Source organism: Lepus europaeus, chromosome 7 (genome assembly GCF_033115175.1).
Source record: "Lepus europaeus isolate LE1 chromosome 7, mLepTim1.pri, whole genome shotgun sequence".
Lineage (NCBI taxonomy): Eukaryota > Metazoa > Chordata > Mammalia > Lagomorpha > Leporidae > Lepus > Lepus europaeus.
Genome location: NC_084833.1, coordinates 73,329,990 through 73,354,455, shown reverse-complemented (window position 1 = coordinate 73,354,455; position 24,466 = coordinate 73,329,990). Strand labels below are relative to the sequence as shown.

The 24,466-nt window shown below is 36.8% G+C and overlaps 1 protein-coding gene across 3 annotated transcripts in view; it reads left to right on the top strand.

The window, feature by feature from the left end:
* DLG2 (discs large MAGUK scaffold protein 2) overlaps positions 1–24,466 on the top strand; it is a 2,175,716-nt gene that overhangs the window by 1,385,890 nt on the left and 765,360 nt on the right. For all 3 annotated transcript variants that reach the window (XM_062196791.1, XM_062196793.1, XM_062196792.1), the window contains one exon: positions 8,777–8,827. In XM_062196791.1, coding sequence (XP_062052775.1) covers positions 8,777–8,827 — 51 coding nt within the window. The remainder of the gene's footprint in view (positions 1–8,776; positions 8,828–24,466) is intronic.

Here is a 24,466-nt window from a genome sequence, read left to right as displayed (position 1 = left end):
TAATTGTAGTAATAATCATTTTTATTAGCATGTTTCCTAAGATTGTAAAGTGATGATTTTCAGGGGATTGATAAGAAAAATCTTTTTTTATTTTATGGAAGAAGCATTCTTTTGCTAATAACAATGCAAATTTTCACTCCCTATAGAATTCAGCTTTGCTTTTTTTGCCACTATATCATGAGGACCAAATCTAATATGAGGGAAATGTAAAACACTTAGCTGTATGTTTCTGAATACTTGAAATTCTGCTAAGTATAGCTTAAGTAAGACTTTTAGGATAGAGTATATGGCGTTAGTAAAGTTCTGAAAGGGAGGAGTTGTTTTATGCAAGTTTAACATAATTATTTGCCAGAATATGATTTTGAAGATGAGAACAGGCTACATAGCTAGAAAGATAAGTTGGAATACTCAGTAGATGATCTGGAATGTCTTTAAGATAAAAAAATTAAAGCTATATAAGAAGCAAAATCATTTAATGAATACTGCGTTTCAGAAGATAAACTTTGAAGTAGATGAAGAATAGATAGAGGCAGAAGTATTTGGGGAAAATGATATCCATGGTCTTTAGTAAGTGACAATTTGAATGTGAAGTAGGATGATGAATATTGGATCCAATGCAAAGGATGTATATGAAACACAGAATTCCCTTTTCAGAGAGTAAGCTGAAGGAAATTATGGTTATAATTAGGCAAGATAATCAGGTATATTGAGACTGGGATGATACTAGAACATTGGCTCAAAAGTAAAAATGAGATGAAAACTGAGCTACAGATTGTGAAACAATAAGGGGTAGAGCTTGGTGCATGCTCATATGTGGCAGGAGGAAAATAAATGAATATAAATGCAGTGGACAGAGAAGCAGGAAGACCAGGGAAGATGGATTATGTGACAGAGGGAAAGGGAAGTTTCAAATGATACCCACTCCAGATGTCCCATGTTGTTGGAATACCAAGGAGGATGAAGACAAGGCAAAGATTTTCACATTTAAATGTGGAAAGAACTTGGTTGATCCTTTCCAGCTCAGCTTTTGTATTACTGTGGAATACAAACCAGGATGCAGGGAATTGAGGTCATTGGCATGAAGTGGAGGACATGAATAGTCTGCCTATGCAATAATCATGTGATACCTGAGTGAGAAAGAAAAATACTCTTGGCTGTGTGCTTACCATCATCATATTTGTGAGGTCTAATCTTAAGGTTAGTCACTTATGTAGTTTTTGTTTCCCTAAATTATTTGTCATAGTCTTGAACTCTTACTCCTTTTGGACACTTACATGCAACTGACCAAATGGGTAGTGAGGTGAGGGAAGGGACTTGATGATACAAAAACCCTGCATATCATGGTCTTTTCAACCATTGATCAAGTGTTGTTTTGGCAGCTTTTATTATTTTCAAAGACCATGTTCAAACCCATGAAATATTTAAACCCAAAGAACAAAACAGCCTGCATCAATCTGGAGCCAAGTGAATGCATTTAAACCACTTGTTATTCCTCCATCCTACACATGGTGCAAAGCACAGGAACAAAGCTAGGAAGAAATGTGCTATTTCCAAATCAGAGGAAATTCAGTTCTGCATTAACTATATTTTCCTTTCCTTACAGAAGTCTTTAATCAAGAGAACTTTATGTCTGTCTGTATATTTATCTGATGGCTTCCTTTTTAAACATGAAAGAACACTAGCTACTTTCTTTAAATTCTCCAGAAAGAAATACTGAGAAATTTTCATTACAATTGTATAGATAACAAGCTACTAATTTTAAAAGATTTAATTTCTAATTAAATTTAAAACACAATAATTATTAAGTCTATAATCACTTTTCTAGATCCAAAGTCCTGTGTCCTGTGTGTTATAAAGGTTTACTAACAAAGGCAGAGAAAATGAAAAAAGAAAGAAAAGTTGTTCAAGAATGCAACAGATTATAGAATACTGATTAACTTTCCCTATTTAGCAGTTCACTGAGTTCAGAAGTTTGTTTGATTAAGATTAGGTGTTTTTACTTGAAATCAGTTTATTGGTAGATCCCATCAAGGTAAATTACAGCAATAAGACACTTACCAAAATTAAACTCTTAACTCAGAATGTCAATTATTGTTTTTATAGTTCATGTTTACTAAAAGTAAGAAATATGAAATGAACTATGATTGGCTTCTTATAATACTACATATTTAATAGTTTTATTATAACTGAATAATATTGATAACATAATTACATGCATAACAGATTAAATAGGTGATCTACCAAGCTCAAACTAATAATCATTGTCTTACTACTAAATGTTCAAATGAGTAATGTTGACATTTCCACAAATGTGTATAAATATACAGCAGAGAGGAATTCTAACAGCTTGTAAATGATAAAACTTACTAATATTCCAATTCAAAGGTATTGAAATCCAGGCTTTTTGCATTCTAGGATCTAACATTTTGATTTTGAGATAGGCCATGTTTTTAGGCAATAAAGACAGTTTCAGAAAAGGAATATATTGGGGCTGGTGTCGTGGCTCACTTGGTTAATCCTCTGCCTGTGGCGCCTGCATCCCATGTGGATGCCAGGTTCTAGTCCTGGTTGCTCCTCTTCCAGTCCAGCTCTCTGCTGTGGCCTAGGAGGACAGTGGAGGATGGCCCAAGTGTTTGGGCCCTTTACCCACATGGGAGACCAGGAGGAAGCACCTGGCTCCTGGCTTCGGATTGGCGCAGCGCCGGCTGTGGCGGCCATTTGGTGAGTGAACCAGTGGAAGGAAGACCTTTCTCTCTGTCTCTCTCACTGTCTGTAACTCTACCTGTCAAATAAAAAAAAAAAAAGGAGTATTATTTAAAGAAGGTGATAGCCTCTTCAGTTGTATGCATTCAAAACCTTCAGCCATTGTCTAATGATGCTTTTGTCCTCATTAGAGCTTCTATGCCGGAAGATTGACTTTCACTTATCCAGTAATTGTTTCTTATATTTAATAGAAATGTTATAAATTAAATGTAATTTTAAAAGATTAGATAATGAACATCAGTTTTTTCTAATTGTTCTTTTGAAGTCAGCCAGAGTAAAACTCTCTTACTCTCCCTTTATTTAAATAAACTTTTATTTTCTTTAATTTTATTTGAAAGGATAGACACAGAGATCTTTCATCCATTAGTTCACTCCTCAAATGCCCACAGCAGCCAGAGGTTTTCAGGACAAAACCAAGAACTTCAAACTCAATCCAGGTCTCCTGTGTGATTGGCAGGGGGCTAACGACTTGAGCCATCGCTGCTGTCCCCAGGGTACACATTAGCAGGATGGTGGATTCAGAAGTGGAGCTAGGACTCAAACCTAGGGCCTCCAATATGTGATGAAGTAATCCCAGGGGGGATCTTAATTTCTGTACCAAATGCCCATACCTTGTTTTTTCCTTTTTAAAGAAAAAAAAACAGCTACCTTTTATTTCTCACTGAATCCCGAAATCTTTGAGAAGTAAATATGGGGAAAATGCCAGTGGTGATATCTGTGAGTGAAGCCAAGGGGAGAGCATGTGAGACTGTCATTTAGTTTTCTCCCTGAAGAGGAACCTTATGGAATAATAAGAATAGACATGGCAGGTACCCAGAGGTTAAAGCATAACCAGCTGGTAGGATTACAGATTGCACAGTGAGATCCTTGGAACTGAGACTAATAGGACAATTATAATAAGAATTCATTGGATGCAATAGAAAGAAAAAAAAATTGTGATGCTAGATGGTCAGAGTTGGAGGAATCTCAGAGATCATCTGTCTTCATTAGAAAATTGAAGCACCATGACCTTTCCAAGGTTGCTCACCACATTAAACCACAGAATCAGAGCCACAATGTGAGTCTGCTATCTCTAATGTCAATGTTCTATCCAGTGGAATACTCTGAGGAAGTGGTTAATGCTGATCTCTGTTGCTTGGGTTCATCTCTCACCTACCTATTCTGATGAACACCTGTCAATGAACACATTTACCTTATCCCTTCCCTTCTATAAAGTGTTTTCTGCCTCCCTGCAAGTGTAATCACTAGAACTGCCTTCCAGTTACCTCTTCTATGTTACCTCTGCCGCCGCTAGAATCTATAAGCATTTACCATAGCACCCTTATCACTTGGTTCCATTTTTTATTCGTATGTCTTTTTCTGCTAAATGGAGTTTTTTATAAAATTTTATTTAAGGAATACAAACTTCATGCATTTCATATTTACAAATTTAGGGACATGATGATTCTTCCCTACCCTACCTCCCTCATGCCCATACTCCCACCCTTCTTCCTCTTCCCTCTCCCATTTATCTGAGATCTTTGAGGAAGTTGATTAAAACTCAGGTGACTTCATTCTAAAGACTTTTCTGGAGACCTATGATGAACAAATTGTGATGCCAGAAGCTATGTGGATGCAAAAATGATCAAGATACAACTTGTGCACTTAAGGAGATGTACAGAATGCTATGAGAGTAGAACTTGCATTCATAGTGGCAAAGGGCCAGGGAAACCTGAGTCTGTTTTGCATGATTATCACCTTCTTCTCAAAGTCAAATGGTAGTGCTCTATGTGCAAAGAGCTATACTTAGAGAGAGATCTTGCTTTGTGGTCTCATAATTACTTGTCAAAGGCATAAAACTAAATGCATCATCTCTCATATTGCGTTCTACCAAGGAATTGTGGCTACATATACAACAAATAGTAAAGATCTGCACAGATTGTACATGTGGCAATAATAGGTTTATTTCAGTAGTTGTTACAATACATGACATAGAAATGTATTAAAATTCAGTTGCCTGAGAATTTGGTCTGCACTTAGCATTAATGAAATTTTAAAAGTAGCAAGGAACAACAATAACCAGAAATTATTATTTAAGATTCCAATTAAAGAACATTAAAATATAGGATAGTTCACATGTGTTATTCATGAAAGATTTCATTTCAAGAGATAAAAATACATCTACCATCATCCAGGCAGGTGGTTACTATAACACTAAAGGAATTAAAATAGGCAGCAAAATTAACTAAAAGCTGTCAGAGAAGCAAAAAAACATGTAAAGCATTCAAAGTTTATGAATTCAAACTTCCAGTACTAAGTTTGAATTTGAGTAGGCTGTGGGTCAGTCTCTCAACTTAACAGCCATATGATGCCAGGAAGGCTACATGCCCAGAACAGTACAGGACAATGTGTGGCACCAATTTGATTTTTCTAGCCACCAGAGAAGCCTACCAGCTGTCACCACAAAACCATCAAGTTCAGAAAAATGAAATATCTGAAGAAAAACAGATTTTTTAAAACTGGGAAATTCCTTCTATTTTGTTGATTATTCAGGCCTACAAAATGCCAGGCCTTTCACTCTTCTGGTCATCCAGGTGAGGAGGAGAGACAGTCAGTGATGACCAAGGTTAACAGGAACAACAGGGGTAACAGTAACCCCATCATGCAGTTGTTCAAACTATCAGAAGCATGAAATATTACCATGGTGCTTAAATGTCACAAAAATGTGAGTACTGGTCAAGAAAAAAATATTTAGCAGAACTTTTCAGGAAGATAACTTAAGGGATTGAAGGAGAGAGGGAGGGAAGTATGGGTGTTTTAGAATTGTATCTATGACAGGCATGAAATATGTTCCCTTTATATTAATAAAAATTTTAAAATAACAGAAATTTAAAAAAAAACAGAAAAAGAACATCATATATGGATAAACTGATTGGGGGTAGAATGAGACCACCAGGACAAATTCACACAACAATGGATTGCCAAAACCCTCTAGAAGAAGATGGGAACCATAGCCATTCACAACACGGTTTTGGTTCTGTTGATTGAGAATTTGTAAGCCTCTGGCTCTTCATCACTCAGCAGCCAATCCATAAATAAGTGTTGAGAGAAAAAAATTTAAAGTTTGAAAAGGCACAAAATGCTCATGTTTTTATAGCCCAGTTTTATGTACTTCTCATTAGAATGATGATGTTCATAGTTCTTTTGCGTTTACTTACTTATTTTTATTTATTTGAAAGATAGAGTGACAGAGAGAGAGAGAGAGAGAGAGAGAGATTGATTGATTTTCTATCCTCTGGTTCTTTCCCCAAATGCCCCCAACAACCAGGGCTGGACCAGGCTAAATCTAGGAGCCAGAAACTCCATCTTGGTCTTCCATGTGAGTGACAGGGACCCAAATACGTAGGCCATTATCTGCTTCCTCCCAGGATACATTAATAGGAAGTGGGATGAGAAGCAGGGACTACAGAACTGAAATCATCACTCCAATATGAGAGCTGCTGCACCACAGCACTTGTCCCATAATTCTTGCTCTCTCATTGTTTTCCCCAAGATCTTTGCCAAGGTAAATTGTAGATTTTCTTGTCTTAGGGGCCCTTAGGTAGAACATAGGCCATAGCAATTACAGAATAAGCACTAGAGCTTTTCAAACATCTGTCTTGAACTCCTGCATGATTCCATGCTTTGAATACTCTTCAATTAAAGGTTGAAATATTATCTTACTTATACTAGAAACCTTTCACTCTTCTATGATTTCACTAAATCCTATTGTAGACAAGGAATGGTTTATTTAAAAACAAGATTACATCCCAATCTGGATGGCATCTTTACTTCTTACATAGGGAGCCTAGGAAATAAATAGGTAAATAACATTATTTTCTTGGGTAGGAAACAAAAGAACCATGAAGTAAATATAAATTTGCAATAGTTCATCTAGTGGACCAGGGAAATTTGGAATATCAGTTAGGATATGCATATGTGTATAAGGCTTACAGGATCTAAGACAGCATATTATGAGTATGCTCCTGGAAATGCCAAGCAAAGATTTTTTTTTTTTTTGACAGGCAGAGTTAGACAGTGAGAGAGAGAGAGAGAGAGACAGAGAAAGGTCATCCTTTTCTGTTGGTTCACCCCCCGAATGGCCGCTACAGCCACAGCAGAGAGCTGGAGTGGAAGAGGAGCAACCAGGACAGAATCCAGCGTCCCAACTGGGACTAGAACCGAGGGTGCCACAGGCGGAGGATTAGCCAAGTGAGCCGCAGCACCGGCCCTAAGCAAAGATTTTGATAGGCCACAACTCTGCAGTGGATGCCACTGAAATATTCTTGTCTTTTAGGCATTTCATAAGAGAATGGCTTTCACCCTGAGCCTTCAGTTATTTATTATCAGGGTTTTGTTTTCTCTTTGAAGTTGTTTTCTCCCCCAGTTTGCAGAACCTTAATAATGTGAAGAGCTTACACTAGAGAAGCACTGGAGCAAAGAAAAGCTTCATGGAGTCATACTGAGAGAATGAAAGCATATCGCATTAATTCAAACATCCCTTTCTGTCTTCCTACTATCAACTAAAGCAAGTCATAGAAGCAAAAGTAAAAACAGTCACATGAAAACATCATATGCAGGGGGTTTCAGGTTTGTTTTGTTACATGTGCAGAACAAAATCTTCCATAAAGCTGCTAAGGCTTTCTAACATCATCAAGTCTGTGTGTGTGTGTGTGTGTGTGAGTCATCAAGTTGTTGAAGCCCAGAAAATCAAATTTAGTTTAGGGCTGTTGGATAATGTAGTAACATGTAAAATGTGATTCACCAATTAACTCATGTAATTGGAAAATCAAAAACATACTCTGACTGCTTGGTAGACACACATAAGTAAATCCATTATCATTTTAATTCTGTATTTGTATTATAACTATAATTATACCTTTAGTTGATGGTTCTACATCCAAATTCCTTATGGAAGAGAAACCTTTCATTGATTCATTCTATTCTCCTTCAAGTATTTCTTGTCAGGCTGTTTGCTGGGCAGTGTGGCTAGCTCTCTGGTCCTTGCTTTCACAAAGCACTTATCCTGCAAATATTGTTTAAATTCTTTTGAGATGGAAAAGTAAACCAAAGTCAGAACTCTGCCAAAGTTATAGACGTTAGTTAAAATTTAGTCTTTCTGGCTGCTTCTTAAATTCTAATGATGTTGCTAAGTTACATATCGGAAATAAGAGACAGCCAATTTGACAATTTTCTTGCTCAGTGAATTTTTTACTGGCTGAGAACTTAATGATAGATAAAACTGGGACTTGAATATTTGTTAGATGCTGTAAAAGCTACCCTAATATCTTCTCTGTGAACATCTGTTGAAATCTAAGGTGCCTGAGTATATCTAAAATGCATATATTTCTTTAAATTCAAATCAATTCTAGAGTTGATTGGATGATTAAAATAATTTCTCAGTAGGAATTTCAAAATGTGCCCTGCTTTGTTCTTTTCTTAATGCTACTGAAGTAACATGGGCCTGATTAAATAGTGCAAAAATTCCAAATAAATGTAACAGGAGGACAATGGGGATGAATTACCTGAGTTTAGGCCTATGAACAAAAAGCATTCCTTAGCTGACACAGTCATTCATAACATTATTTTACTACAAAAAAGAAATGACAAATGTTTTTACTGTTATCAACACTGGTTTTTTAGGGCCACACTCATGAAATTCTACAGCCAGGAAAGTATGTCTTTAGTAATTGTAACATGGCTCCTTCACGATTTGTACTTTGTAAACTCATGAAGCATATTTTATATTGCTTTCCACCAACCCCCCAAAAAAACATTAAATTTTAAGGCATGCAATAATCATTCAATATTTTTGGTAACTTCTCCCTTACATATTCTAGAATATCTTGGATTTTATTTCATTTGGGTGAAAACACATAATCACAAAAATCAGGAGAGTGTAGCTAATTCATACTCAGATTGAAAATTTGACACCAATGCATTTTTTTAAAAATTCAATGTGTATTTAAGAGTACTTTTTTCTTCTTGTTTATAGGTCAATGGGACAGAAATTGAATATGAATTTGAAGAGATTACATTGGAGAGGGTAAGATACAATTTTTGGTCCTCTTTGTGAAATTACGTTAAGTGTGTATTAATTATAACCTGGGCATTTCCCATAACACTCACAGTAATAGTATTGATGAAATCAATGCAGAAAAGAAAATTTAGACAGCAGACCAAATAATCAGAGCATTCAGTAATATCAACTGCAGTGGAACAATGAGATAGAAATGTTTGATGAGTTTGTCTAGCACCATATTCTTAATGTTTTTATGATTAGTATTTGGGCTATAAATTTCATATGTTACAAAATATTTGCATTTATGTGGTATTATATTATTATTACTAGAGTTACCGTGTATTTCTTCTTTAGTTTTTGAAAAAAAGTAATGGAATTTAAAACTACCCATAGTGACAAGCACAATAATCCTGCAGAGTGCTGCAAATATACAGGGTGAACCTTGGCTAAGGCTTTTAACAAGTTAAGGAATGTTGGTACCACACTGCATTTACTTATTGAGATATTATACAAAATGGTAAACACACGAACAAAAAGGACAGAAGATCACCTAGGAGAAAATGACTGAAAGGTATTACCAAGATAGTCATCATAAAATAAATAGCTAGTAAACATCTTAAAACTAGTTCAGTTTCGTTAAGAAACAATGAAAGATAATAAAAAAAAATTTCTCTCTCCACTTGGCAAAGATTTAAAGTGAATGTTAATATCCAGTGCCAATGAGTGGTCTTGGAAATGAATGGAACCATAAAGGAGCAATTGGAAACATGGATCAAAAGCCTAGAAAATGAGCACATTTTTTGACCCAGAAATTGTGCATATAGGAATGGACAAATAAAAATTATTCTTACTGGTATTATTTGAAGGTTGAAAATGATAAGTTTTTAATAACACATTTCACACACACACACATGCACACACACACACACACACATATATATATGCTCTCATAATAAAATTACATTAAATTATATTGAAATTATACCTTAGGAAAAATATTATAGTTATAGTATAAGAGATCAGTTTATATTGCTGAATTTAAAGCATCAAATTTTAAATTGGTATTTAAAATATAATCCAATATAGCCTAGGATGGTTACTGGCGCCATAAACTAGAGTGTCAATTTGTTGGGTCAACAACAGGAGCCACTGTGCACTTGCTCCTCATGTGGGATCTCTGTCCTTAATGTGCTGTACATTTTGATTTAATGCTATAACTAGTACTCAAACAGTATGTTTCACTTTGTGTTTCTATGTGGGTGCAAACTGTTGAAATCTTTATACTAAATTGATCTTCTGTATATAAAGAGAATTGAAAATGAATCTTGATGCAAATGGAAGGGGAGAGGGAGCGGGAGAGGGGAGGGTTGTGGGTGGGAGGGAAGTTATGGGAGGGGGAAGCCATTGTAATCCATAAGCTGTACACTGGAAATTTATATTCATTAAATAAAAGTTAAAAAAAAAAAGAATCTGAACAATTGTTAAAGAGACAAGACTGCTGTAAGAAAAATTTTTGAGGAAATGAATAATTAAAATGACATCAAAGGAAAAAAATATATAATCCAATAAGCATATAGCTATACATACATAATATAGCTTCAGAAATACGTGCATAAAGGGGCCAGCACTATGTCAAAGAAGGTTAAGCCTCTGCCTGCAGTGCCAGCATCCCGTATGGGTGCGGGTTAGAACGCTAGCTGCTCTAATTCTGATCCAGCTCTCTGCTAATGCGCTGGAAAGCAGTAGAAGATGCCCCAAGTACTCAGGCCCCTGAATCCACAAGGGAGACCCAGAAAAGCTTCAGGCTCTTGGCTTGGCCCTTGAGGCCATTTGGGGAGTAAGCCAGCAGATAGAAGATCTCTTTCTCTCTCTCTCTCTCTCTCTCACTCACTCTTTCTCTCTTCCCCCTCCCTTCTCTCTCTGTGTTTCTGTCTTTTATTTTTTTAAGAAAACTTTTATTTAATAAGTGTTTCTGTCTTTCAAATAAATAAACAAGCACACTTTTAAAAAGAAAAGAAATACATGCATAAAAACTGGAAGGATATACAACAAAAAATTCTTATTAAGGATTTGTGATAAGTTTTTAGTTTCTTCTTTTTATTTATTGTTACTTATTGTGCCTTCTAATATACACATGATACATTTATAATAAGAAATAAAAATGTAAGATGTTTTCTCCAAGAAGTATGAATTAAGGCTCTAGATTTATACTTTAAGTTTTATCTCCTTTTTAGTTTCCTGATTATTCACATTCATGAGTACGGGAATTTTTCATTTTCAGCCTAATTTTTCATTAAATGTAAGTGGTTTTAAAAGGAAATTTACATTGAAAGTTAGTTGTCTGACAGATAGGTTCTTTAAAACTTCCATTATGGACTTTTTATAAAATTTTAATGGCATGCTAGAGAAAAATTAGGTTTATGGAAAATTAGGCCAAATGAGAAGAAAAGAATACATTTCTTCTAAATCATTAATCTTTCTAGAACTGGCTATATGATTTGTGGTGTACAGTGTAAAATAAAAATGTAGAATTCTTCTGAACAGCTCTCATGCCCACGAGGGCAACACTTCTCCTTACATGCACCCTTGCCAATTAAACATCTGGAATAGAATACCATTTAGTTATCCTGGATTCACAGGCCAAAAAATTAACTACAGGCAAGTGTTGATGTGAAATCAACATTCAGTGCAAGTAAGAGGATTGCCCTAGTCTGGGTTCTGATGTTCACATGCTTTCTTATCTTGAGCATATCATTCCCTTTCCTTTCTTCCTCCACTTGCCACTGTCACTCTGTGTACCCCTCCGATGCTGCTACGTCAGACATCATCTTTTCTCAATACCTTCTTATCCCTCTCCTTATCATTTCTTACAGTCCTCCTCTCCAATGATTCTTCAATCCATTCAGACCTTGAATTATGGATTTCACCCCTCTTCCCAGGATTTCACTATTATTTATGCTCTCCTTTTCCCTCCTATCCTATAGCATAGTACCTGGTCATTCATCCTAATTCTCCTTCTCATCAACTCAACTTTTTTCTCCCCTCTGTTTTTGTGCTCACTGGCAAAACACTGGTCCTGGTTAAAATGCCTCACTTAAAACAACACCTTCCTGGGCCAGCACTGTGTCGCAGTAGGTTAATCCTCCGCCTATGGTGCTGGCATCCCATATGGGCAACAGTTCTAGTCCCAGCTGCTCCTCTTCCAATTCAACTTTCTGCTGTGGCCTGGGAAAGCAGTGGAAGATGGCCCCAGTGCTTGGGCCCCTGCACCCACATGGGAGACACAGAAGAAGCTCCTGGCTTTGGATCAGCTCAGGTCTGGCCTTTGTGGCCATTTGGGAAATGAGCCAGTGGATGGAAGACCTTTCTCTGTTTCTCCCTCTCACTGTAACTCTACCTCTCAAATAAATAAATTCTTAAAAAAAAATCACCTTCCTATAAACTCCATGTCAGCAACTGAGCAACTGAATATGGCTAAGGGAATCTCTCATCTCACTTTAAATTTTTATTCATTGGTTAAAATATACTCTCATAAACATCTTGACTATTCTTATACATTTATTTTAAAAAGTCACTTTTTAAATCACTGGGACAACAGTTGCATATCCTCTTGATCTCCTCAAATTTCAAACACCCACTCCCTCATCCTCATTTTCAGTTGTTAACCTCCCTTTAGTTGTCCTTGAGAAAATCCAAGTTATCAAGTGAAAATCACCTCACTTTCCTACACCGGGGTTGGCTATCATATTCTCCCCATGACAATCAAAGATTCTCCTCTCCTTTCCAAGGCCAACTCTTCATTTGTAACCTGGACTCCATAATCTCTTGTTTGTTAATGACTTTGCTCTACAGTTTCTACTCTTTTCAATGTCAATTCCTTTCTTTCTTCTTCCAGGAGAGCTTTAACACAGACATGATGTAATGTATTTCCTCTTTAAAAAAATTATCCATCACTTGACCTGATGTTACCCTCCTGCCATTTAGGATGTTATTGCCTAACATTCTATTTTGCTTTACCAAAAATCTGGAGAAATTGTCTATTTTCAGTAATTTCACTTTATTAATTTTCTTATATCAACCTATTTCCAATTTTCATCCCCACAATAGTCCTGAAACCACCCCTATCAAAGTCATAATAGGTTTCATCTTGCTAAATTCAGTCATCAGTTTTCAGCCCTGAGTCTTCCCTGCAGGATTTGACATAGCTGTCACTGCTTCCTTCTTCCAAGATGTTAATTTTTTAACTTTCAGAACAAAACATCTTCTGTTCTTTTGGAACCTCATGGTCTGCCCTTCTCTCTCTCGCCTTGCTGGCTCCTCCACTAAATGTTGGAGCACTCCAGCTACCTAGCAAACAGACCCCTTTTCAAACTCTCCATAATCCCTAAGTGATCTGATGCAGACCCATGGCTTTAAATGTCAACTACTGGGAGAAGGCATTGAGCCTAGTGATCAGGATGCCCACATCCCACATTGAAGTACTGAGTTGGATACCTGGCTCCAGCTCTGTAGTCCAGCTTTCCACCACTACAGACCCTGGGAGGCAGCAGTGATGCTTCAAGTACCCAGGTTCCTGCTGCCCATGTGGGAGAGCTGGATTGAGTTTCTGGCTCCTGGCTGTGGCTCCAGCCCAGCTGTAGGATATTGTGGGCATTTGGGAAGTGAACCGTCAGGTGGGGTATCTCTCTCTCTCAAATAAAAAACAAAAACAGACACACACACACACAAATGCAGGAATACCAACTCATTAGCATACCTTCTCTTTCTCCTTGCTGACTTTTCCTCCAACTGAATTTGAAATCTTGGTCAGTCTCTCCCCTGAGCTACAAATGCACAGAGCTAACTGCCCAGTTTGTGATTTTGTTTTGATAACAAGAATCCTGTTTCCCCCCATTCCTTCCCTCAGAGCCGAAGCTGCTTCTACCCTAATATTCTTTATCTTGGTTAATTAGTTCTATTATTTCCCTTACCAGATCAAAATATCTTAAAAGTCTTAATCATTATTTTTCTTAGTGTCCATGAGCAAATCATGCCGGTACAACCATAAAATACACTTCAAAAATCAATCCTATTTTAACCACTTGCTCTGCTAAATCTCAGTGGAAGCTAAAATCACCCCATGCCTGCAACTGTAACAGCTTCCATTTTGCCTCACTATTCTACTTGGAATAACCAGAGTAATCTTTTTCAAAATATAAACCAGGTTATAAGAATTTTATTATTAACAGGTGATCATTGCACTTATCACCACCTACATGTCTTCTATAATGTGAGCCCTTGCATTTCTTTCCAACATTATGTCCTCATCTTCAACTCTTCACACATTTCACTGTAGCTACACTGATACTGACATTTCTCAGAAAGCCAAGTTCTTCCCACCTCAAAGCTTCTACATACTTATCTGCCTAGAAAAGAATCTCCTTTTAGAATTACATGGCCGGCACCGGGCTCACTTGGCTAATCCTCCGCCTGCGGCGACGGCACACCAGGTTCTAGTCCCAGTCAGGGCACCAGATTCTGTCCCGGTTGCTCCTCTTCCAGTCCAGCTCTCTGCTGTGGCCCAGGAAGGCAGTGGAGGATGGCCCAGTGCTTGGGCCCTGCACCTGCATGGGAGACCTGGAGGAAGCACCTGGCTCCTGGCTTCGGATCAGCACAGTGGCCATTTGGGGGGTGCACCAACAGAATGAAGACCTTTCTCTCTGTCTCTCTCTCTCACTGTCTAACTCTGCCTGTCAAAAAAGAAAAAAAAAAGAATTACATGGCTTGTTCTTTTAATCATTTGAGTATTTGTTCAATCTGTAACCCCCTCAGAAAAGTCTTCCCTATCTTGTTTAAATTCATGCCAACATTTCCATTATTCTTTTTCCTATTACCTAGCTTTATCATTGTTTAATTGTACTTACCACTATCTGAACTTTATTATTGTTTATTTTTTAACATCTGTATCTCCCCCAAAATATATGCTATATATAAATATGTAATTACTTCTACTCTGCCTAGAATAGTGTCTGGAATGTAGTATACACTCAATGAATCTTTGGCTTATGACTGAATTATACCAGGCTTTGGCGATGGAAGAACAATAGAATACATATGAAGTCCTGGTTGGAATCTAGGTTTGAAACACTGGCTCTGCCACTTGCTGATCAGGTGACCTTGAAGTGCATACTTAACCTCTTTGTTGCTCAGTTTTCACATCTGTGAATGAGACTAGAGCAATTACAGCATAGGGATTCTGTGATGAATAAGTGAGTAAATGTAGAGATTTCAAACACTGTACATAGTGATGCTTAGTCTTTCCTTTGATTAACAGTAGTTCTTAAAAGTATTATTAATATCATTGAAGAATGATGTTTATAATAAAACATAGGTTTCTAGTCTCAATAAACTATTTGCATTAATCTAATGAGAAATTCTTTTATAGCTACTTTATTTTCTGTTACTTTGCTATATGCCAGCCATCCAATAATAAAGAAGTTATGGTCCTTGCTATATACATTTGAAGTTTATACATTTTCTAAATTGAATTTCTGTAAATTAGCAATAAACTAATCACAGTTAATAACATCTCTGTATACATATTGCTAACTCAGTTTTACATATTAAAATGGTGACATTCAGGGAATAAACCATTTGTCAGAAGTCATAGTGTTAGTGAGGCTTGAAGCTGGGATTCAGTTCCATGTCCAAGAGATGCTAGGCTCTTTACAACTGAGTGGCTGACCTCGAAATAAATCTCAAATGCCATTTCCTTTAGGAAACTTGCCTTTATTTCCCTTTCAATTAGTGTGCTTCTTTATAAACTAACGTCAGTAAAGAAGATACCACGTTAAATTATGAAAAAAGTCTGTCCTTTCTACCAGTCTATGAACTTCTTGATGGAAGGAATTTTATCATAGATTTATGTTATCATGATGACATAAAAAGAAAATGAAAACTCAATGGTCAACTTAAGGACAAGGTGATGACTCCTTTTTACATCAGCATTGTTCAATGCATTGCCTCCATTTGCCAAAGACAGTGAGTGCTACAAATATCATATGTATATTCAATCATTAAGCACTTACTAACTGCAGGTTCTGGGCAAAGTCTTCTTTTATAGAATTTTACTATCTGTTCAAGGACATAGAGAATCAAATAGAAGTAGAAGTCATGAAGTACAGAGTGCTGTGAATACCTGGTACAGAATGGAGTAATTCCGGCTGGCGCTGCAGATCACTAGGCTAATCCTCCGCCTGCGGCGACGGCACACCAGGTTCTAGTCCCAGTCAGGGCGCCAGATTCTGTCCTAGTTGCCCCTCTTCCATGCCAGCTCTCTGCTGTGGCCCGGGAGTACAGTGGAGGATGGCCCAAGTGCTTGGGCCCTGCACTTGCGTGGGAGACCAGGAGAAGCACCTGGCTCCTGGCTTCGGATCAGCGTGGTGCGCCAGCCGCGGTGGCCATTGAAGGGTGAACCAACGGCAAAGGAAGACCTTTCTCTCTGTCTCTCTCTCTCACTGTCTACTCTGCCTGTAAAAAAAAAAAAGAAAAGAAAGAAAAGAAAAGAAAAAAGAAAAAAAAATAATGGAGTAATTCCTTGTGGCGTTATATGTACACTGGCTTATAATAGGTGAGAAGAAACCATGTAAAAGGAGTGGAAGAAGATCTTGCAAACAGATGTAGTGGGTGCAGATGCTCAGGGGTCCATGGAAAAGTAACATGCTCAAGAAACTGCAATTCATTCAGAATGACTGCATTTTAGTCTATGAAATAGGACTCAAAGAGAGGCTAGCTAGCCTGGAGATGTAAAGAGAGCAGGGAACAAGGACGCCTTGGATAACATACCAAAGGATTTGAATTTTATCCTAAACACAACATAAAGCCTTCCACAATTTTAAGCATGACAATGACGTAATTTCATCTGTGTTTTAAAAAGAGCATTTGTCTGCAACATTGTGTACAGATTTAATAGAATTGGGGAAATATACTGGAATGCCATTTAAGACAAATATGTAATAAGTTGCTAAAATATGCCAACAGTGACAGAAAAAAAGTATAAATCAAAATATTAGGAAATATATAAAAGCATCCAGCAGATTCATTTTATTGCCACAAGGTGAGCCTCTCAAACACCTGTGCTATCTCAAACTTTCCTGACACTCTGGGCTCTTGTGATATTAGCAAAGGTAGCTGAGTAAAGTTCATGTTTCTGAGTGATTTTTCAGTTCTCCATGTATGGAGTTAATAAGTTATGTAACTCCAACATGACTGATATCAAGAGAAGCTAGTTGACCCAGCATGGATAATAGATTCACCATGCCTTCATAACCCCGACCAGCATGCATGACTACAATTTAGCTAAGTTGTTGAAGTGACTGTCACCTCCTTCAACACCCCTCCACCCTCACCAAAAAAAAAAAAGAAAAAAAAAGATAAAAAAAAAAAAAAAACAGCAAGACAGAACATTTGGAGTGCTTTCCTGACAGCTGCAAAATGTATGGCCATGTGGTACAATTTGAATGTTCTGTCTGACAAGTCAGTGATATTCTTTTGCAAGTAATGGGAAGAAATTGTTAACTAAAATCTGGACCATTTCTCCAAATATAAATCATTCATTTTTGTTAGTAGTATGTCACCTATGTCAAAATGAATAGATTTATAAGATACAGAGAAATGACTGAGATTTATAATATTCTAAAAATTCCTACAGATCAAGAATATTTTGGATATAAGGTGGGTAATTTGAGAATTTTGAAAATGGTGTTTGTTAACTGCCAGATAAGAAGTGACCCATTATAATTGTTTTCTGACAGTAGCTATAGATTTATCCAGATACCAATTTAAATAGAAAGTCAATGGAGTCTGATTCACTTAGGCCAAATTTTTTTTATCTTACTTTATTGATCTTGGATAAAACTCCCTAAATTCCAGTAGAATTAAGGATGTATTACTGCAAATAATCTAGAAGCTTTGGATTCCTAAATTCCTTTTTTTCTAGGTCTCTTCAGCTATTTTCAATTAATAGCAAAAATAATAAAAACCAGAGTCCATCTCAAGAGTATTATGTTTAATGAAATAAACCAGTCACCAAAAGACAATTATCACATATTCTTGCTCAGATGTGGAAGCTAAAAACATTGGTTTCATAGTAATATGGAATACAATAGAATCACCAAAGGTTAGGAAGGGTACTGGGGAGGATGGAAAGAGGGAAGTGGGATAAGATACCAAAATACAATTGCACAGGAGGAATATGTTCTATAGCACAGTAGGATGACTGTAAGTCATATCAATTTATTATATATTTCATAAAGAATTAGAAGAGAGGAATTTGAAGATTCCCAAAACAAAGAAATGAAAAGTGTTTAAAGATATGAAAATGCTAATTAATAATTCTGATGTGAACTTTACATATATTGAAACATCACACTATATCACATAAATATGTTCAATTATTATAAATCTATAAAATTCATTTTAAAAAGAATTCAAACACATATTTGATAGGGTTTCAATTTTATATATTCAGTTGTAGGAAAATACTATTCTAGTTTAGTTTAAATAACTTTATAATAGGTAAGTTTCTTAAGGAAACTTTAAAGTTTACTAATGTTCAATTATCAATGTATTTTTAAAGTATGTTTGAGGTATATACACATTTACATAAGCACATAGATATCACCCAAATAAAAAAGTCAGTATTTAGAGAATGTGGATTTTGATCGGGCTTTCATTAGTTTTCACCGAGGTATTTCAAGATTTAGGGAATGAACATAGGCTTATATGGGTAGTAGAAAGAAGCAGTCTTTGAACTTAGCTTTGTTTTGAATCCAGGATCAGTGACTTCCTGTGTAACCTTGACTAAGTTATTTAACCTCTTACAGTTTCAGTTTTCTTCAAAATGAATGGGATACTAATATCTACCTCACAGAATTTTGGTGAAAACAGAAACAATATATGCGACTTCCTAGATGCCCAACATTATAAATTGTTATAAATTTTATACACACACATTTGTCCAAGCCCTACTTTTTTGAAAGATGTCACAAATCTGATTCTACAAAGAGCTGGTGCATTTTTCTCATGTGTGATTTTGTGTGTGCCTACAGTTGTTAAATAAGTTTATTAAGTGATCTCTTCCAATGTATATTTAAAGTTCATTAAGTACAAAAATGGAATCTGCCCTTGAGTTTGCAGCTATAACTTCTGTAATAACCTAATATTGTTTCCAACTCTATCTTTCTTTCTATTAACTCACGGGAATTGTTTCACAACAGACAAGCAGTTACAATGTTTTTATTTTTTATTTCCAATAGCTTGAAAATATGATATTTGTTTCAGATGCTATGATGCCTTTAAAAAAAAAAGATTTATTTAAGTACTTGAAAGGCAGAGTTACAGAGAGGCAGAGCCAGAGAGAGAGAGAGAGAAGCATCTGATTTCTTCTTGTGACTGGGTCTAATGGACCCAACCAGACACCACCTACCCAATAAGTTCAGCACAGTGATAACTAAAATAAAACTCCAAGATACATTTGTACAAGCCCTCCTCTTGGAAAAATACATTTGAACTAGTTTGGCAATACAAAAAATTAAGTTACATAGCTTGTTCTCAAAATAAATATTGCCTTACTTAGATCCTTCACCTTTTCTAAATTCTAATCATGTCTTTCATCACTGAGATAAGACCATAAAGCAAAGCTCTCCAATAGAACAGTGCTGCCAGGTTGCAATAAACCTTAATACCCCAAGCTTACACCTACTGTCTCTTTTAAAGTAACCCATTACTGTGTACCAACACCCAAGACTAAAAGAGCAATAACAAAAGGTGGCAACTAAAAAAATAGCTAGTGAAAGGCCTATGAATTTGGGTTTCTATTGACTAGAAACTTTGCTGGTTTGAGAACCAGCAGGCTTTTGAATGTGTGGGAAGTTTGTTGCAGTCCTAACCATTGGAATCAGATGTCAGAAAAATATTGAGTGTCAAAATGTGCTTTACAGATATTTGGGGGTCATTAATCTAACTTTTCTTTAGATGTAAGCTTCAAAGTCTCAGGATTCAAGTGTGCCTGGTAAACATACCTTAAAAGGCTGATTTAGATGAATTGGCACAAAATGCATGTAAGCTGAAATCCAGCTGCTGACTCAAATCTTCTCCATTTTTCTCTATAAGCTCCCAGCTGAGTTATCTCCCTTCTCTCACCTCACAAACCCTGTGTCACCAGATTGTTAACAAGTGCTGTCTTCTAGTTCATTAGTCCAAGCCTTAGTGCCCTCACATCCTCTAAACTGGCCAATGTATTTTCATCTGTGAATCACTTGTTATACTATTCCTCCCATCTTTCTTTGACATGGCCCCTGATTGATTATTGCCAGCATATATAATAGTAGTGTAACAGTACTTCTAAAACTAACCACTTTTAAGCAAAATTTACACCAGAAAGGTGTCATAGTCCATTTTCTTTTGCTATAAAAAAATACCACAAACTGGGTAATTTATAAAGAAACGTTTATTTGGCTCATGGGAAGAGAGGCTAGAAAGTCTAAGAACCAGGTGTTGGCATCCAGCAAGGATCTTCGTGCTGTATTTTAATGTGGCAGAAAGCAAACAAGCACAAGTCAGGAAGAGGGAGCAAGAGGGGTGGTCAAACATAAAAACTTTTGCTCAAGATAACTAACCCCCTCCTGACTTTACAGCATTAATCCATTCATGAAGGCAATGCTTTACTTACATTAGTCACCTCTAAAACCCTGTATCTTAATACCATCCCAATGGCAAAGCTTTAGCATCCCTAATTTGAGTTTCTAATCATAATAGATCTATCTCCATGACTTGTATGAACAAGCTGTTGATGGAAAGGGAAGTGTAGTGTAGTAAGTTCTAACTCAGGGATATCCTGAGAGTTCAGGATTTTAATGGAACCATTGAATCCTTAGAATATTGCAAATAGCAAAGACCCTGCAAGAAGTGCAGAGAGAGGCCCAATAGTCATGCCTGTGTCACAAAATACTAGATCCTGAAAGGTGGTAAAAGATAGGTAAAAAGTAGGATATTGTTATTTGCATCTGACAAAAGCCTTAGCTGATATGGCTGTATTTTTCTGTACCTCAACTCTTGGGATGGCAGAAAAATAACCTCAGTTATTCTTAGTACGTTTCTCCCAACCACTTCAACTGTATCCAGAATTATCCCACAGTTGTGTATTCTTACACAGTGACAAGACAACCCACACACTGCTTGGTCATCTATCCTTACAAGTAACTGCTGCAACACCCATTGCCCTTCCTTGAGTCATCTTTTCCAGTGGATCAGTTTTTACCAAATGCTTCTCATGTTGGTTATCTTCCTATTTTATTCTTACAGCCCCTTTACATTCTTTATTGTCCCAGATTTTTATTCAGATGTCTGTCTTTCCCATCATAACCTGTATGTCTTGCTGGAAATTAATGTGACTCTGATTTCTGGTGATGGATCTTTATTGATTTAGACCAATGAACACATCCCACTATCCTGTCCTATATCGTCAGTGAGTGTGCAGCTTAATACAGTACAATCAGGATTAATTTCATGACCCTTAGAATTCTGAGACAGAAACCTAGCATTTTCCACAATGGACTGAGGAAGCCTATAGCTGGGATGGCAGTTTGGATTCATTTTATGACTGCAGGGGATTCCAACATGAGAATGAGGTCAGCATTTTAGATGGCAGAATAGATAAACTGAGTGAGAAAACACTTGATGATGTCTTGAGACCATGAATCAAGCCATCTCACAACCCCTCCTTCTGAATTTTTTATTACATAAAATAATTAACACCTTTTTTTTGGCGTTGGTTTGAATTGGGGCTTTTGTTACTGGCAACTAAACAGAAGTGACCTAGCAGGATAAAAGAATCTTTAGGAAAATTCATAGGGCTTCAGCTTCTTAGACTTCACTTAAAAACTTCATTTCTTAAAGTTATATTTTTTTTTCTCTTATTCTCGTCCATTCTCTTATTCTCTCTCCACTTTCTACCCACAATTTGGGAAGTCTCATTTAAAAAGGATTTGTTTTTATTTCAAAGGCAAAGAGAGAGACAAAGAAGACATTCCCACTCAGTGGTTCAATTTCCAAATGTCCATAATGGTCAGGGGTAAAATTCATGTGCTGAACACTCAATTCAGGTCTCTTAGGTGGGTGGCAGGAACACAACTCAACTACTTGAGTGGTTCCCTGCTGCCTCCCAGGGTGTGCATTACCAGGAATCTGGAGTCAGGAATCCAACCCAAGGACTTTGATGTGGGACACACTCATCCTAACCAGCAGAACTATTAAGCCAAATGCCTACCCTGGTAAATCTCAGTTCTATTTCTTCTTCACAAAGACTGTCTGCCTCCAGAGAGATCTCATTTCTTTTTCCTTCATGCACACGCCTTTCATTTCTCCTGAGGGCTTAGGATTTTTTTTTTTTTAACAAAAGCAGGGGAATTGTTGCAGGCCTCTTCTGATTTGAACCTTGCCTTCCCCTCTTTCCCCTACAATTAGCACCTGCTTCAATTGGAAGGAAGGAAAAGGAAAACTACAAAGAGGAGAAATAAAAACACTAGTATTTCCATTTAGTACATATTTTCACAGTTTTGCAGAGCAATAAAAAAGTGGAAATCATTTCAAGTTTTTGATAAATTGTTAAAATTTGTGAAGACAAGACTGTTCTCTCCATTAACCATAATGAGTTTGGCATGTTTGGCTACTGAACTCATGCAGGATTTCATACCTCAAAATGAAAAGTTAATGGTACTAAAAGGGGTGGGAGTTTGACCTGATTCAAATGTTTAGGAGGTGGGCCTAGTGGGATGTCATTAGGTCACTTGCAATGTAATTCTCCTGAGGGGTTGGTTATAAAAACCAACTTGGGACCAACCTCTCTGCTTCCTGGCTCACCACGTGTTTCTTCCTGTTTATGTTCTGCAATTGCCACCTGCCACACATACCAGAGTCTGAACCAAGGGGACCCCCAGTCTTGGAATTGAGTCCTCAAAACTAGGAGCTAAACAACCTTTTCTCTTTGTAGATTTAGTTTCCTCAGTATTTTGGTGTAGTAGTGAAGAACTGACTAATTCAGGGCCCAGGTCCTCTCTGTGATTCCTGGTGCACCACATGATCCTTCCTCTGTTTTCATGCTGGTAACTGCTGAGTCCCATGCCACAGCCCAGACCTGCACCATGCCACTCAGACCTTGAGCCTGCAAGACTGTGAGCTAAAACAGCTTATCCTCTGTATTTTCTGTCAGTCGACGCATCAGACAGACCATCACAGTGACAAAGGCTCCATCTTCTTGTGTTCACATTAATGAATCAGTCAGAATGTCAAGTTTATCTCTGGAGTTATCACCAATCCTTTAAAGTACTCACATCTCATCAGTCCAAGCACGTCACTTTTCCACTGACAGTCGTGGAAGTAGAAAAGCAGAAATATCTGGGAGTAGCAAAAACGAGCATCTCAAAAATCAGGTATATGAGTCCCATGATGATAGCAATAGGGTTCAGTGTCTAGAATCACTAATTGTGATTAGAAAACTAAAGTTCCCAGACATCTGTGGTTTGTTCAAGGTCATAAGTCTATAACAGGTGTCCACTTTCCACAATGATATATTTTCTCTCTAAAAGCTAGCCCCCTACCTACAAGTATCTCAAGTTCTAGAGAAAGACAGCTTGTTGCTATCCAAACCAGTGCACTAAGCTATGGTTTAATAATTCCATTGTAACTAAGTAGTTTATTGTGATTCCATCATTTAAAAAATTTTCCTCAAAGGACACTTGTAGCCACTAACAGAATGTTAACTGACATGTCTCCTGACCACTTTAATTTTAACTGCAGTATAGGAGAATCTGGAATCTGAAATGCTGAGGTCTAAAGGGCTAAAATATTTGTTGGTTTAAGATTTTTCATTTGGCATTTTATACCTGACTGTTTTTAATCACTTGAAGAATCCTAGTTATCTTGTGAAATATAAAAAGAAAATATGATATTTCTCTCTCTAAAACTCTGCAATTCAAATAACTAAAGTAATCCTTTTTTTATAAAAGAAAATTCTATAATAACAAATTAGATTTTAGGTGACCCATAGCACTTAAACTTGCTTTTCTAAAATCAGCGATCATAAATGTTAATGGCCAAGACTGACATTTCTACACACCAAGTTTTTATATTTTGCCTTTAGTAAGATAGGCCCTTTAATCCTCTAAAGTTTGAACATTACTGTCAGAAAGAATTCCGTTACATTGATTTAAATTCTCTTCTAGTATAATTTCCACCTCACCATTCTTACCAAGTGTGGGCTTTGCAGTCATTTAGGCTTAAACACATCAGCTTTGTGAAGTGAACCACTGAGTTAATCTTGCTATGCCTCAGTATGCCCATCTGAATAAAAGGGATGATAGTAATCCATCCTTATAGGATGGTGATGAAGACTAAAATAGTTCACAAGGACAAAAGAAAGTACTTAAGTAGTACCCTGTCATAATAAGTATTCTACAAGAGTTAGCTATTAATGGTAATTATTTTTACTGGTCAAGTTTATCTTCATCTGACAGGCTTTGAGAAACCAATGTCCACTTCCTCCCCCAGAATCTCTCTAAGCATCAGCCCCCTCTGTTCCTTTAATTATTTCTCGTGTGCTCTCCTCTCTCTGAAAATGTTTCCAAT